At 41.2% G+C, this 16,928-nt stretch overlaps 1 protein-coding gene across 2 annotated transcripts in view; it reads right to left on the bottom strand.

Annotated features, from left to right (window-relative positions):
- Positions 1–13,395, bottom strand: part of ITGAV (integrin subunit alpha V) — a 102,607-nt gene extending 89,212 nt beyond the window's left edge. Inside the window, exons 1-2 of one of the 2 annotated variants that reach the window (XM_065931895.1) lie at positions 13,065–13,395; positions 2,032–2,162 (exon numbers count right to left, since the gene is read on the bottom strand). In XM_065931895.1, the coding sequence (XP_065787967.1) occupies positions 2,032–2,162; positions 13,065–13,249 (316 nt within the window). In that variant the 5' untranslated portion in view covers positions 13,250–13,395. The remainder of the gene's footprint in view (positions 1–2,031; positions 2,163–13,064) is intronic. The other variant, XM_065931896.1, reaches the window with a different exon arrangement.
- Between the last annotated feature and the right edge of the window lie 3,533 nt (positions 13,396–16,928).

Genomic DNA, 16,928 nt, shown 5'->3' with positions numbered 1-16,928 from the left:
AAGAAGGTCATTGCATAACTGAGAAAATGACATTTGAGGAATTTCCAGAGGAGGTGATGGAGGCACCCAATGCACACTTGGGGAATCAATGTTTCAGGCAGTGGAAACAGTCCAGGCAAAGATGAAGTGAGATTGTGCCTACTGTTTACAAACCTCTGCAAAGAGACCCAGTGAGGCTGGAAGAGCATGAAGGTAAAGACAGAACTGGTGGGCTGGAATACTCAAGAGTCCTCTCAGCTACTGTGAGACAGTGGAATCTGTCCACTCAGTGGAATCTGAATGGGAATGTTACGATCTGAATATTTTAAAAGAATCACTCTGGCTGGTCTAGAGAACAAACAGCAGCGGGTACCTGGGGCAGAAGCGTAGAGAACTGCGAAGGGTGATGCTGGCTCTTTTCCATCCGCCCCTCCAGGTCTCCTCTCCACCGTTCCCCACCCTACTGTGTGTATAGAAGGCCTAGGATGCCGACCGCGGTGAACTCATGGACTGCCCTGCCTGCTGGCACGAGATAAACAATATGGACTGTATATACATAAAACTGAATAATCGCCATGATTGGCAAAGAATGAGGTAAATCTATATATGTCTATAAGAGATTATATTGGGAGGAGGACTGAGGTTGACTCAGGTGCCTTAGTAATATACAGAAGACTCCTATTCCGTGCGTTGCTTTTATTTTTAAAGGATATATAGATATGTAGGAATAAGAAAATTCTAAGAAGATAAAAGAAATTGTTTAAAGTGGTGGCCTCTAAGCAGGCTGATGTGAGCAAATCCATTTTTCACTGTCTACTCTATTAAACTGTTTGAAATTTTTTGAATAAACAAATTTCAATAAAGACAAGTTAATAAATAACCTTGCACTGCACAAAACCTATGGTGCTGAATACAGAACTATATCTGAACAGTTAAGCAGTTTTATTCATTAATATGCATATTTCATTAGAAGACATAAAAGCCCTGACCAGTAGTATCCTGAATCACAGATATATTTCTCTATTTGTGGTAAAACTGAACCTTTTACATACTCCTAGAGTTTTCCAATTGCATATATATGGGGGGGAAAAAACAAGGTTTAATGCAGATGGTTTCAAATGGAAAAAAAGCAAACGTGACCTGATTCTTATAAAGAATTGGCTTAATGACATTTATTTTGGCACTGATCATGATATCAAATGGAACAGTTCATATCATGATTTCTGTTTCACTGATACTGTAATTCTCAGAATGAATATTTTAGAACTAGCAGTAATTAACAATACAGAAAAAAATATTAATTTTCTTCAAACTTATCTTAAAACATTCTGTCAAAGCCAGGAAATCAACACTGTTAAAAAAATTACACAAACTATTATACCTGAAGAATGTCAAACTATTTCTTTAATGATTCTCTAAGCTTTCACAAATGTAGATAAATATACCAACACAAATATATATAGGATTATGCATATTTTATTTTACCTATGTAAGTGAAAAACTTAATTTTATTTCTCATCTTATCCTATTTTGCTCCTTACCACCACCATGGAATTATCCCTATAGAGAAAACTTTAATGTTATCAGAATCATATTATTTCCCCAAAAATTCTAGAAAAGAATTTTTTTTAAGTCAACCAAATCTGCTTGAATACAAAAGATTCCTCAACTGGTTTTTGATAAAACTTTTTGCATCTCTTCTGAGTAAGTTTTTTGTTCTTTCTCTGTTGGCAAAAATTTTAATAGATTTCCCCAGACTTCTGCAGGTTAACATTATCAGTTAAAGTTGGGGACATCTAAAGTAATAGAAACACAATGTATTAAGGCTTTTATATGCCACAAAATTGTACCAAAAAAATCATATAATCATTTGTCTTTAACTCTCTGGGGATCTAAAGTACTTATATATGTCATTAAATTGTTACATTTAAGCTAATGCAAGTACTTTCAAAAATTAAATGTTTTAAAATATGTCAAATGGAAGGAAGTAAAGATAGGGGGAAAACATAAGTAACAGAAATTAAGAAAAGGGGCCACTATATAAATGTTTACCTGTTGCATCAAACTCAATTGGCTGGCACCTGCGGTGAGAAGACCAGTCACACTTAAGGACTTGCCCTCCTTCCACAATCCCAGGCTGGGTAGTGTTCGCTTTGGGCGCTCCCACCAGAAGAAACATCCTGCTAAAATACAAATGGGAAGACAAAGACTTTAAGTGACACAAAGCATAAACCATCTCTTATGATTTAGGAAAAGCAATCATTCTCCTTATTTCATCCACGAATATTTTTCAAAAACCACTCACTGAGAGCATAATCCATCTTCCTTATTCATTCGGTGCTCTTCTACATACATACATTATTCAGTATGGTTTTTTCAGTCCAGTAACACATTACAATGCAACTTCAGGGTTGCTGTCGCTGTTGTTCAGTCATTAAGTCGTGTCCGACTCCTCTGCAATGACATGGACTGCAACACGCCAGGCCTCCCTGTCCCTCACCATCTCCCAGATCTTGCTCAAACTCATGCCCACCGAGTCGGTGATGCCATCCAACCATTTCACCTTCTGTCATCCCCTTCTACTCCTGCCCTCAATCTTTCCCAGCATCAGGGTCTTTTCCAGTGAGTCGACTCTGCATCAGGTGGCCAAAGGACTGGAGCTTCAGCTTCAATATCAGTGCTTCCAATGAATATTCAGGGTTGATTTCCTTTAGGATTGACTGGTTTGACCTCTTTGCTGTCCAACAGACAGACTCTCAAGAGTCTTCTCCAGCACAATTCAAAAGCATAAATTCTTTGGCGCTCAGCCTTCTTCATGGTCCAGCTCTTACATCTGTACATGACTACTGGAAAAACCACAGCTTTGACTATAGGACCTCTGTCGGCAAAGTGATCAACTAAAAATTTATCCCAGTCAAACTGTCACTTTAGATAGGTACAGTTTATCATGTCAATTATAGCTCAATAAATTTGTTAAAAATATATGCTGGCTGAAGACAGGGACATTTTGTTTTAATTTGTGGGTTGTTGTTTTTTTAACAATTTACTTTATACATTCTATATCCTGAATGTTGAAAAAAAAATAAATGATTCTAATGTATGGTAATTCTAAATATTATCATTTCTCCCCTGGGAAAACTTATCTTGTTTTAAAGCTACATACTTCAATTTTTTTTTTTATAGCAACTAACAAATTTCTCTTTTCACTGGATTAATCTAATCAACCTTTGGTCAAAGAACAAAACCACTATTCAATTTCCTAAAAGGGTAAAACTAGCAAAAGACAAAAATAATCAGGAATCAGATTTATAAGTAAAAGAGGTCTTTTCTTTAGCTGTTTCTATTCATTTAGAAAAAGATATAGATTGAGTGTCTCCACTACTAAGGCACAGATCTGGGCACTAGAGAAACCAGGGTGAATAAGACCTTGTTGCTTCCTCCTCCAGTGGAGCTCACATTCCCTCCGGGGTGGGGGGGAATCAAGAAACTAGCAAAGAAAATTAGTCTTTCCTAACAATGAAAGAAAGCAACAATTGGCTGAGAGACATTATGTATGGGGATCTTTAAAGGAAAGTTATCTCTAAGGAATGCAGGGGACAGATTTTCTTCAGATAAAGGGATATCTAAGGAAGTTATCTTTACAGAACCAGGAGAAAAGACTTCTTGTAGGTAAAGTCACAAATGGATTTACCTCTAAGTATACTGAAGTGTACATGATTAGATGGAAGTTGCCAAAGAGTGTCTTGTGTACTGGGAGTAGGGAATAACGGAGTGGGATGCAGAGGTTGTGAACAAGTCAGTCCATCCTAAAGGAAATCCACCCTGAACATTCACTGGATGGACTGATGCTGAAGCTGAAGCTCCAATACTTTGGCCACTCTACTGAACAGCCAATTCAGTAGAAAAGACCCTGATGCTGGGAAAGATTGAAAGCAAAAATAGAAGGGGGCGGCATAAGAAGAGATGGCTAGAGAGCATGACGGACTCAATGGACGTGAATTTGAGTAAACTCTAGGAGACAGTGAGACAGGGTAGCCTGGAGTGCTGCAGTCCACGGGGTCACCAAGAGTCAGACAGGACTTTGTGACTGAACGACAACAATGCAGAGGTGGAAGGGGACATCCCAGGCAGAGGAACAAAGACGCAAGGCAGCAAAGAGCTTACCAAGAAGAGGAGCGGCTGCAGGAGAGCAAGCTGAGAACGGCACAAAATAAAACTGGGGCGCTTGGCCAAGCTAAATCACGCGGGGTCCTTCAGCCAGAGTAGAACTTTCTGGTTTTCTCCTAAGGTCCATGTGAAGCTTCTGAATGTTTTTTTAAAGCAAGAGAAAGACATAATCTGATAAAGAAAATGAAATTGGGTGCCTTAGGGAAACAAATAAAGGGTTGGGGGGCAAAAATGGAGCAAGAAAAGTGAGAGCCTTCCAGCAGCAGAGGGAGGAGGTGACAGTAACTGAGACTGGGAGGGGAGATGGAGAAAGAGATGGATGGGCAGATTTGGAAAACATCTGGAGTAGAATGAACAGGAAGAGCTGGTGGCTTGACTAAGGTAGAAAGGGAAGATGAGATGAAAGAATAAAACCTCGGTTTCCTTCAAGAGCGCAGGAGTGGAGAACCATATACTGTGCTAGAAAAGCAGAGAGAGTAGGGAAGCAAAAGGCAGACTATTTTACAGGAAAACCAAGAATTCAGCTCCCAACATGTTAACCTGCAACACCCGCGAGACACCTAATTGGTGATCGGTGGCTCTAAGGAGAGTTCTGTCTTAGAGATAACGTGGTGAGAAAGTCAACTAGGAATGCGTAGTTTCACAGAGAGGAGAGGATCAAAGAGAGGAAGCAACAGTATTTAGGAGTCAGAGAAAGAGGACAGTGTAAGAGGCTGAGCAGAAACGAAATGCACTGTAGAAGAATTAGCAGGGCGGAATCAAGCAGAGAAGGCCCTCGATCAATGCTACCACCATTATCATTTCATTTCCTTATTAAACACTAAGCCACTTACATTCTTCTAGCAAAGAAAATACTCATAATTGCTTTTCACTTTTTTGTGAAGTTATGAACAAACCCACATCTTAAATATGGAATGCTCTGATTTTTTTTTTTTTTTTTTTGAGCTAGAAGATATTTTATTGTAAGGTTGTAAGGTGATCATGGCATCAAAGGAAAAGTGATTAAACTGATTTGGGGGAAGTACTGGAATGCTTTGATTTTAACTTTTATTTATCAATTTCATTTCTTCTGGATGATGGTATCTGCCAAATCCTATTTAGACCAGTCAAGAGCTACTTCAAGAATTCAAGAATTGCTTGAATCTTGCTTCCAGATACTTATCTTAAAACTCCACACTCAAAAGACAAAATTCCCAACCAAGCCACACCCTGCTGAATAAAGTTTTATGCAGTCATATTTGGCATCAGTAAAACACCAATGCTGGTGCTTTCTCCTCATAGCCAACTAAGTTTTCATTCAGCAAGAAAAAAAAAAAAAGCTGAGTAAGAGAAGCCTTAACCCCCATGAAGGAGAGAGCAGCTCAGTTATCGTTCTACCCTCCTTCTCCACAGCAGTGCTGGTCAACAGCTAAATTACACACACACACATCCATACACACACACATATATATATGAAATCTGCCTTTCAACAGGTCAAAAATTTGGCTACAAAATTATAAAACTGCCCCTCTTCACCTGAATTAAATGATTCTTGAGTACAAGATAGGAAAAAAAAAAAGCATTTCTGAGAAGTATACTTTTCAGATCTATACCTAAAAAGGCACAGGATCATTCCTGCAGTAGCCACAATACAAGCACGGGTGTGTGTTATGCTTTTTGTGTCGTAGATAAAGGACAGGTTCCAGGACGTCAGGACAGAAGAGCTGGTTCTCAGAATCTATCTAAAAACCTACAAGCAAACTCATTTCTGAACTGTCCTCACACAGCACACTACAGAAACTTTAAGAATTTTTTTGTCAAAGCACTTCTTCCGACCTTATAATAAACTGCTTCCATGAATGAAGGATACCCTCATTCATTTATGTACTGCCACATAATAAGCACTTTAAAAAAAGTTTTTTAAAATGACAACTGAGTGGCCAGTACATTTGATTTAACAGCCATAAATAAAAAGCCACCTCCACTATCACCAAGCCCTGCAGAATGTAGAAATCCTCCTCCAATTAACATCTGATTATTTAAGTTATCCTTAAAATAATTTCTTTCTGTAACATATCGCTTCTTAATCTTGGATTTCAGATACTTTCTTTACTTGGCACTAGAGACAGAGAGGGCTGGGAAGTTGGTAGGGGACACGGGCTTCAGCAAAGACAGAAAAAAGGGCGCTGTAGGAGCGTTCTGAATGGAAATTGCACTCCCTCTATTGGGAGCAAAGAGCTCAAGTTCCTTGCATAAGACCAGGAACAGGCTGCTGCTTTTCATCAGACCATTTGCACATTATGGGCATGAAATGACAGTAATTAGATGTGCTAACCAGGCTGTTCATCAAGTTTTCCTAAGCATACCTTCATGTGCAGTCTTGCACATTGGTGAAATGCCACAGAAATGGTAGAATAATATAAAAGGAATGTGTGAGCATTCTCATCTTCTAAGTGCTAGGTTAATGGGAGGAATGGGAGGGGAAAAAAAGCTGAGAAATAAAGTTCTTTGTGCAAAGTGTCAACATGATATTTAAGTTACTTTTAAGAGTGTTAGAGCAAGTTCTAAAAGAGAAAAATGGAGAGATAAAAACAGTAAGACTGCCTTAGACAAATGTTAAGTTCTAAAAGGGAGAGAAAAAAGTTAAGCATTTGTAGAGAATAAAGAGGACAGAATGGCAAAAGATACTACATGAGAAAATTAAGACTATAAGAGCAACACATACCACAGAGAGTAAAAGCCCGCTAATGTGTTGGGAGGATAAGTTTATGTCGTGTGTCTTTCTGCCACAATAACAAAAAACAGCCTGTTAATAAAACACCTTATAAATAATGAAATCATTTTTACTTAAGTTCATCTAGGAATATCTAATGAATGTCTACAACAGCTTAACTAAAGTTAAATAAGTGACAGACCAGGAAAAAAAAAATGTGATATAAGCAGCACTGTCTAATGGGCAGTTTGGGACTAAAGGTTCTAATCACCATATAAATCACTCAAGAAAGTCACTGTAAATCTCTCAGCCTCAGTTTCCACTTCCATTGTATGGAAAATATAATGCCCACTACAATTACTTAAAGGAGAAATTTTCTGAATGGGAATAGTACAGTTAAAGCAAACTTAGAAAATGTGACCACATCATAAAAATACAAGATGATGACATCGAACTAAAAACAACTATTAATAAAATTATTCCCTAATAAAACAAGAAATAAAAGTTAAAATCTCTTTTTAAAAGAGCTTTTCTTTCCTCAATTTTCTCAAGGGGTCATTAATTAACCCAAAGGCAAGCTCTCAGGAGAGAGGTAAAAAAAGAAGGTAGAAAATAGTTGGCTTGCAACATTTCATGACAATGGTGGAGAGTTGGGGAAGATAACACAGGGTTAGTTGAGGCAGACAGAGATTTCTCTGATAAGCAGCAAAAATGTGAAGTTGAGCAACTTAGTTTCACGTGCAATTTCCTGACAGAATCCATCTCCCGCCAGAAAGTTTGCCCCAAAACAGTATCAGAATCCCCATTTTCACTCAATGACTTATTTTCATTAAATGGCTTTAAAATTAAGGTTTACATATATGAGCAGGCTATTAATATCATGCCAAGAAATTCTAAAATACAAAGAGTAGAATGTGTGTTTGGGGGAAGCAGGGGAAGAAGAAAGAGGGAGGGACAGCAGATAGGAAGGGAGAAGGGAGAAAGGAAGGGAGGGACAGAATGAAGAAGAGAGGAGGAAGCACAAGAGAGGGGGAGGAAAAGGAAATTTAAAAAAGGGAAGGCAAGCAGGGAGGGAGAAGGAGGGGAAGAGGATGTGAGACAGAGACTAGAGGATTTGAGAAGACAACCAGGAAGATGCCCTGTGGATTCACTTCTAAACCAAAGCATGCTTTAAAGGCAGTTGCTTCAGGGAATGTGACCTTGACTACCAAGGAGTGACAACCAGCCAAACAATGACAAGAACATTTTTCAAACCCTCCAAATGAACTAAGTTATTTGGTTGCTTTCAGCAGACTTCTCCATGATAAAGCACCTTTAATACATTTTGGCTGACTCTGGCTGACCAGTGAGGTTTCACCAACAGGAACTTTTGAAAAATTATCATATACATATTCAGAGAGAAATGTGCATAGTATTGTGCTGAATGTTATTTCAGAACTATAATTCCTGTCTCATTTACTTTTCATCAAAAAAAAAAAAAAACCAGCTACAGTCAACATTTATCTGATGTAAAACAGATGCATTAACTATAAATTCTATGTATTTGCTCTTTTCCTCCATAATATTTATCCTATAAACCTTGTGCCTTAATCAGGAGAAATCAACATAGGACGTGCTTTCTAAATAAAAATGACAGAATCTACACATGTATATTATTTATGATAAGAAAAAAGAACCAATATAGCCAGAACCACACTATGTTCAGTTCATGAAAATAACCTGTGTTATTTGGTAAAGCATTGTGAAGAGAAGTGAAGAGGCTCAGTGGTGTCTGACTCTTTGCAACTCCATGGACTGTAGCCCACCAGGCTCCTTCGTCCATGGGGTTTTCCAGGCAAGAGTACTGGAGTGGGGTGCCATTTCCTTCTTCAAAAGGGTTGTGAAGACGGTTACAAAGATGAAGGGAGAAATAGGACGTACGCTTTTAAATGCAGATGCAGACTGGGACAGGCTGAAAGGGGCCTTCATCCAGGTTAAGCAGTTTGGACTCCATCTCTGGTCATGAGAACACTGTTGAGGAAATTTAAACAGCAGAATACCAGGATCAAAAGATGCTTCAGAAAGAGAAAACTATTAGAAACATGCAAGATGTTTTGCAGGCCTAAGAGCTAAATGATGAACAAAACGGGTGATGACCTGAGTACTACAGACCGAGCTTGTGACAGCTCGTCAAAGTACAAGTGGAAAGCAGAGATGGATGCAAGAAACATTAGCAAGGAAGAACTTCTAGGACCTTCTGCCTGGTGACTAATCACTGACTAATATTAGGGGTGTGCAGTAGGAGAGACAAAGAAAAATAGAAAATGAGAGGGAGGAATATGAAATTATTTCCAGAGCGACAGAGAGAATGAAGATGCCATTAATAGAAACAGAGGTGCAACTGACATCACTTAGTGAAAAAGTTCCTTTTCTTTTTTGTCAAATTGAGGTAAGGCAGTCTAGTCAAGGAGAAATGATCCAGAGGCTGTTGAATATAAAGTTTGAGCTCTGCTTTGAGATGGAAGATGCAGTCAGGGAAGCAGTATGGTTTTAAAGCTCTCCAGGTGTTGCAAACAGGAAGTCAGGACTGAGAACCATTTTCCATTTTGCAGGACGGTCTGTGACCAGGGCACATCCACCCAAACCTTGTCTTTGGGGTCACAGGACAAGAAGTAACTCTAAATAAGGCTCCAATCATGTTTAACGGGGGGGAAAGCAAGCCTTATAATCTAGTGTTGCTCATTATAGCATCATTTTAAAAATATATGTAAGATGAGAATTGTATAACATATCTTAAGAATAAGAAAACTGTGCATTTTCTTCTTAAAATTTGAACACAAAAATTAAATGGAATTTGAATTTCATTTCTTCTGCCTTGTGTTCCCATCTTTTCCATTTTTCCCCACATCCTCCCACTCAAACTCAAGGCTGCAAACGCCTCTGGCCTCAGTTCTCTCATCTGTAAGAATGAGTTTATCTGCTTCCCTTCTTCCCCCAGGGGTCTGTGGTGTACAGCAAAATGAGAAATCACAGCAAAAGTGCTTTGTAAATTATAAAATAGGTCAACCAATGTAAAATACCATTATTATAACTAAGCCTAGGGTGTAGTTTTTAACTCCTTCAATTACTCTCCATAAGAAAACATGCCTTCGCTTCTTGGCCTGTATACACTATTTAAACTTTATGTAAGTTTGGCAATATAGTCATCATAAATTAATGCATACAGGAAAAAAAAATAGAGAGTGCCAATGTTTTATTTTTCATAGTTACTTTTCCTTTTCTTCTGAAGCATAGCTAATTTACAATGTTGTGTTCGTTTCTGGGGTACAGCAAAGTGATTCAGTTTTATGTGTGTGTGTGTGTGTGTGTGTGTGTGTGTGTGTACGTATTCTTTCCCATTATAGCTTATTACAACTTATTAAAAGACACTGAATATAGTTTCCTGTTCTATATAGTAAATCCTTGTTGCTTATTTATTTTATAGACAGTAATTTGCCTCTGCTAATCTCAAGCTCCTAATTTATCCTTCTCCCCTACAATCTTTCCCCTTTGGTAATCATAGTTTGTTTTCTATATTTTTCATAATTTTCAAATCACAATTTTTCTGACTTTTCACTTTAAACCTAAGACATTTCTGGAGAAATTTTACTGAAGTCACTTTAATATTTTTGCTTAGTATGGACACTGATTCATTAGTTTTCATGAGGGTATGGATATAAGTTGGTAACGATTTTCTATAACAAGAAAAATGAGACATAAAACAGTCCTACAGCTTGTCAAAGGTATTTAGACACCTTCAGAAATCAGAAGCAGCAGGAGACCTCATTGCTTCCTCATTAATCCAGGCACTCTTCCTTCAGAAGAAAGGAATTTTTAATTAGCACTTTTTTTTAACATGTTTTATTTCCCTTTAGATGTTTATTATCATACCAAATAACAACAACAAATGCAGCTGCTGATACTGTAAATGGCATTCTCCTGCACCTCGGATTCCAATGCTTGTTAAACTTTAAAAGCACCTTTCCACAAAATTAAGCACGTTGTTGTTTAATCATTTCAGTCCTGTTTGACTCTTTGCAACCCCATGAACTGTAGTAGCCCCCAGGTTCCTCTGTCCATGGGATTGTCCAGGCAAGAATACTGGAGTGGGTTACCATTCCCTTCTCCAGGAGATCTTTCCAAGCCAGGGATGGAATTCACATCTCCTGCACTGACAGCAGATTCTTTACCACTGAGCCACCAGGGAAGCATAAGTTTGCATCAATCTTTTTTAAATCTGAAAAGCTCAGAAGTAGACATCTTTGTTTATATATATTTTGGAGTTTTTTAATCTCAAAGATGATTTTATATTTTTTTTAAGTTAGGCTATTTCTAGAGCTCACTTGTCTATTAGTAACGATGTTAGGGAAGAAAGTTTCAAATGTGTTATATGAAACCAAACCAACTCCAATTTTACCTTACCATTAAAGGCCCAAGTGGGAGATCATGTAAATCTGTGAGGTCACAGTATATTCAACAACTATAATGACTAGTCACAAATTAGACATCCAGCTTTGCAACCAAAAAATAGGAAATATGTCATGCCAACAGTCAACATCACTGCATCTTCCATGGTAAAAACACTTAAAAGTTTATCATTTTGTCACGTATCTTTACACTACTAAATTCAGAGGGTTGCCACAGAATTTGCAAAACATTGCATCAACGTGAAAGTATTTAAATGCTAATTCTTGTTACTGTAACTCTTGACAAAAGACGACGTGTATTTTCAAAATTATTACAATTAATAAGAGCACTCTGAGAGCAACTAAAATCCCCTGCAATATAAAGGCATACACTTAAAACTACCTGGAGACAAAAAAAAATTTAAATAACAAAAAAGGCTGAAAATATGATTACATCAAATGAGAAGGCAGTAAATGCTTCCTGAAGTTAATGATTATTTTTATCACTTTGGAAAATCTGTGCTCAGGTCTCATAAAAAGCAATGACGCTGGAGAAAATAAAATTGAGTTCACTACAGAGAAGGAGGTCTAGTTTCCACCAACTGCTTCCAACAGATTTACTGCCGCAAAGGTTGTCACCAAAATGAATGATAATCAGCAACTCCCAGAAAGAATAAATCCTGATGATTATTATTAAGAGTCAAGGAGAAACACTTCATCATCCTCAAATTAGGTATGTATGAATAGGAAAAAATGGTTCTAAAAAGCACTGACCATTAAAATTATCCTCCCTCCGCTCCCCAAAAAGCAATACTTTAAAATATAGAAAAAAACAAAACTATGTTGCTACGATTTATAAGAGTTAAGAACAGTACTCCCTGTTGAAAACAAGATTTAAACACCAAAAGACAGCCAGTGAACACTGATTAAACCAGTATTTCTAACGCTAAAAAAGGTGATGGGTGGTGAGAATGATGTCAGCGTTTGCTGACCTGAGAGACAACTTTTAATCCAATAATGACAATAACTCTGTTCCAAATCCTGTGCAACGCGAAACGTTGGCAATTTGAAACATAACTGAAACGACCTGTGGTGAGTGAAAACTCAGCAAACACCCTCGTTCTTTCTGAACAATGACCCAAATAATAGATCACTATAAAAAGAACAGATGACACATCCAATTCATCTGTTCAGCCTCCAATGTGCACAGGTTTGACAGCCTCAGAGATAAGACACAATGAATTTCCTACGACAGAATGGTCATTTTAGCCATCAGATTGTCTGGAAAAGGAGCAGACGAGGAGGAACAGAATCAGACTGAGAGGCGTAAAGAATGAGGGAGGGCTTTGGGGAGAGCGAAAAACAGGGGTGTTTAAGTAAGTCTGTGAAGCAAAAAAGACGACTACAGGAAAGGCTAACTTTAACTGGTACTGGAGAGAAAGAAGCTCGGAGATGAAACTGACCAAGTCCAGGACGCCCGCAGAGGCTGCGCGGTGTTCCGCCGGACCAGCCTTTGTTGATTTCCCTCTTTCCCCTAATTTTAAGCACAGGTCTGCTGCAAAGCGCTCCCTACGAAGAAGGGAGAAGGGGGAGCTGGGTGATGAGCAGTGCGGGGGCTCACCTCCCCCAAGTATTTCACCCACCCAGAATCTAACTCGCCCAGTGAGGGGGAGGGAAGGTTAGAAGGAACGGAGAGAAAGACGGCGGGATGTTTTGCAGAGGTCGCTCCCTATGGGAAATCGCAGGGTGGGTGCGCTTGATGGCGGAGGGGGCCAACTCCCCCTCCAAGTGTGGCCACTTACGAAGACGCGCTGGGTACGAAGAAGTCCACCGCGAAGCCGAAGTAACTTCCCTCTGGGCCGGAGTACTCCGCAGGACTCTCCACATCCAGATTGAAGGCGCCGCAAAGAGGCAGCAGGATTCCGGGGAGAAGGAGCAGGAGGCGGCGGGGGCGAAGGCGCAGTCGCCGCCGCGGCGGAGAAGCCATCGTGGAAGCGCGCGGGGCGCCAAGCCCGGAGCCGCGGCCGCCCCTCCCGGAGCGCACGGTGCCCGCGGCCCGCCGCCTGCGCGCGCCGAAACTTGCCAGCGGCTCGCTTCCCCGCGAGTCCCGGACAGCGCTGGGGCAGGAAGGAGGGCCGAGCTGCGGAGCGGCCGCCCGGGAAGTGGGGCGCAGCGCGCGCGGGGCGGGGACAGCGGCGCGGGCGGCCCCCGCCTCCCTCCCGCTCGGCCGCTCAGCGTCGCGCCTCGGGCTCGGGACTGCCGGGATGGGCGCCGCACCCCCGGCCGGGGTCCTGCCTCGGCCAGTGGGAGGAGGCAGAGCAGGAGGAGGAGCCGCCCTGGAGGCTGAGCCAATTCGCGGGAGGAAGTGGGGGAGGAGAGTCCGCCTCGGACTGGGGCGAGCCGAGCACACTTCCGTGCGCGCTGGCGATCACCTCCTGTCCAAGGACGGGGCTCGAGGATCCAGGCCCCAGACCCTCAGAGCCCGGGTCGGCGGCAGCGCTCCTAGACTAGGGCCTCAGACCCAGAACCGGAGTGGGGGAGTGGGGGAGGCGGGGGAACGATGGTCGGTGGAGGAGATGCTCGAGCGTCCCAACTCCGTCCCCTACGGAGTGCCAAGGGCAGCCGGATTCCGCCGGCAACTCTTGTGCGACTTTTATTTAAAAGTGAGTACATCTTTGTCCGGTTCTCGTGTTTCTGGTACTTTAAAGCTCTCAGGCACTCACAGACGAAACTCTGTAATTACTGGTCGTTTTCCTCCCCAACTCTAGCCCACACACAAACGTGAACATAATTATAAACTTTCAGAATGCTAGCACAGCCTCTTCCAGGGGAGTCGTATTAAAGCTGATCTCCTGCGGACCGTGAAAGGATGGGCAGGGCAAAGAACCGCAATAATGGTTCTAAATTACGTCAGATTAGTCAAAACCTTATTCCTAGTTTATTGGTGTAGAAGTACAAAGGTGTGATCACTCACAGTCACCTAGAGCAGGACATCCTGGAATGTGAAGTCCGGTGGGCCTTAGGAAGCATCACTACGAACAAAGCTAGGGGAGGTGATGGAATTCAAGTTGAGCGATTTCAAATCCTAAAAGATGATGCTGTGAAAGTGCTGCATTCAGTATGCCAGCAAATTTGGAAAACTCAGCAGTGGCCACAGAACTGGAAAAAGTCAGTTTTCATTCCAATCCCAAAGAAAGGCAATCCCAAAGAATGCTCAAACTACCGCACAATTGCACTCATTTCACATGCTAGTAAAGTAATGCTCAAAATTCTCCAAGGCAGGCTTCAGCAATACATGAACTGTGAACTTCCAGAAGTTCAAGCTGGTTTTAGAAAAGTCAGAGGAACCAGAGATCAAATTGCCAACATCCACTGGATCATTGAAAAAGCAAGAGAGTTCCAAAAAACATCTGTTTCTGCTTTGTTGACTATGCCAAAGCCTTTGACTGTGTGGATCACAATAAACTGTGGAAAATTCTGACAGAGATAGGCATACCAGACCACCTGACTTGCTTCTTGAGAAACCTGTATGCAGGTCAGGAAGCAACAGTTAGAACTGGACATGGAACAACAGACTGGTTCCCAATAGGAAAAGGAGTACATATATTGTATAGGCTATATATTGTCACCCTGCTTTGGTGGGCTGCCGTCTATGGGGTCACACAGAGTCGGACACGACTGAAGCGACTTAGCAGCAGCAGCAGCAGCAGAGTACAACATGAGACACGCTGGGCTGGAGGAAGCACAAGCTGGAATCAATATTGCCAGGAGAAATATCAATAACCTCAGATAGGCAGATGACACCATCCTTATGGCAGAAAGTGAAGAAGAACTAAAGAGCCTCTTGATGAAAGTGAAAGAGGAGAGTGAAAAAGTCAGGTCAAAACTCAACATTCACAAAACTAAGATCATGGAATCTGGTCCCATCACTTCATGGCAAATAAATGGGGAAACAGTGGAAGCAGTGTCAGACTTTATATTTCTGGGCTCCAAAATCACTGCGGATAGTGACTGCAGCCATGAAATTAAAAGATGCTTGCTCCTTGGAAGAAAAATTATGACCAACCTAGACAACATACTAAAAAGCGGAGACGTTACTTTGCCAACAAAGGTCTGTCTGGTCAAGGCTGTGGTTTTTCCAGTGGTCATGTATGGATGTGAGAGTTGGACTATAAAAAAAGCTGAGCACTGAAGAAACTGTGATGTTGGAGAAGACTCTTGAGAGTCCCTTGGACTGCAAGGAGATCCAACCAGTCCATCCTACAGGAGATCAGTCCTGGGTGTTCATCGGAGGGACTGATGTTGAAGCTGAAACTCCAGTACTTTGGCCGCCTGATGTGAAGAGCTGACTCATTTGAAAACACCCTGATGCTGGGAAAGATTGAAGGTAGGAGGAGAAAGGGATGACAGAGGATGAGATGTTTGGATGGCATAACCGACACAATGATATGGGTTTGGGTGGACTCCGGGAGTTGGTGATGGACAGGGAGGCCTGGCGTGCTCTGGTTCATGGGGTTACAAAGAGTCGGACGCCACTGAGCGACAGAACTGAACTGAAGGATTTTAGACTTGGAAGAAGGAATATGCACCTGAGCCCCCTTGGGGCTGGCTAATGGTGTTTTTCCACCCCGCCCAGGCCCTGAAGCAGGACTGAGGACTGAACCTTGAACTTTTCTTTTGTATTCACAAGTCCTAGCGCCTTGCCAGGCAGTTAGTAAGCAATCAATAAAATGTTGAAGGGATGAATGAGATGAGATGAAACGATGAGTAAACTTTGTCCAGAGACGCAACTTCCTCATATTGTGTATCCTGTGCTAAAGAATTTGGTGAACAAGACAAGGGTATAAATGCATTGTTTGGATTTTTAAAACAGTATAAAAAGTACTAAACCAGTAATTTTGAATTTGAACCTAAAAGGTCTTATCTGTGCAGGGATGTGTATGTAAACTGAAATATCTAATTTGAGTGTATAGTAGTTAATTGCATCATAGACTTTGATTTTTAAATGTGACTAATAGTTATGCAACGCAACCTTAGGCATGTTTTATAAAGTCTGGTCCAACACTTGCCTGAAGGAAATCTCATATAGTAATTTCCTTTAGGCAAGTGTTGGACCAGACTTTATAAAACATGCCTAAGGCTGTGTTGCATACTTGTACATAAATAGAAATGTACCTTTCTCCTCCCCATGTTCTCTGGTACACAAAACAGGCCATGGGTATGTACACACAAACCCAAAAGGTCATCTGTGCCTTAAAAGCCTGAGAATCAGTTCTCTTGGAGATCCACCGAGACAGGGAGAGAAACTGAAGCTTGAGTGAATGAAGCCCACATTTCTATGAGGAGACAAACAGGGTGAGCTAGGACCTTAACCCCAGGTTGTGCATGCAGACATGTTTGTTAGAGTAGTCAGGCTTGAGCAGTCATCTATCCAGCACCTTGCAAACTGAGGAAGTTTATTATGTGAATGAAGCAACCAAGTCGCTTCAGTCATGTCTTAGACTTTTTGACCCCATGGACTGTAACCCGCCAGGCTCCTCTGCCCATGGGATTCTCCAGGCAAGAACACTGGAGTGGGTTGCCATGCCCTCCTCCAGGGGAACCCCCACCCAGGGATCGAACCTGTGTCTCCTAATGTCTACTTGCATTGGCAGGGGGCTTCTTGA

Source organism: Muntiacus reevesi, chromosome 3 (assembly GCF_963930625.1).
Source record: "Muntiacus reevesi chromosome 3, mMunRee1.1, whole genome shotgun sequence".
In the NCBI taxonomy this organism is placed as follows: domain Eukaryota; kingdom Metazoa; phylum Chordata; class Mammalia; order Artiodactyla; family Cervidae; genus Muntiacus; species Muntiacus reevesi.
Note: the sequence above shows the minus strand (reverse complement) of the source record. Positions and strands in the feature narration are given on the sequence as shown.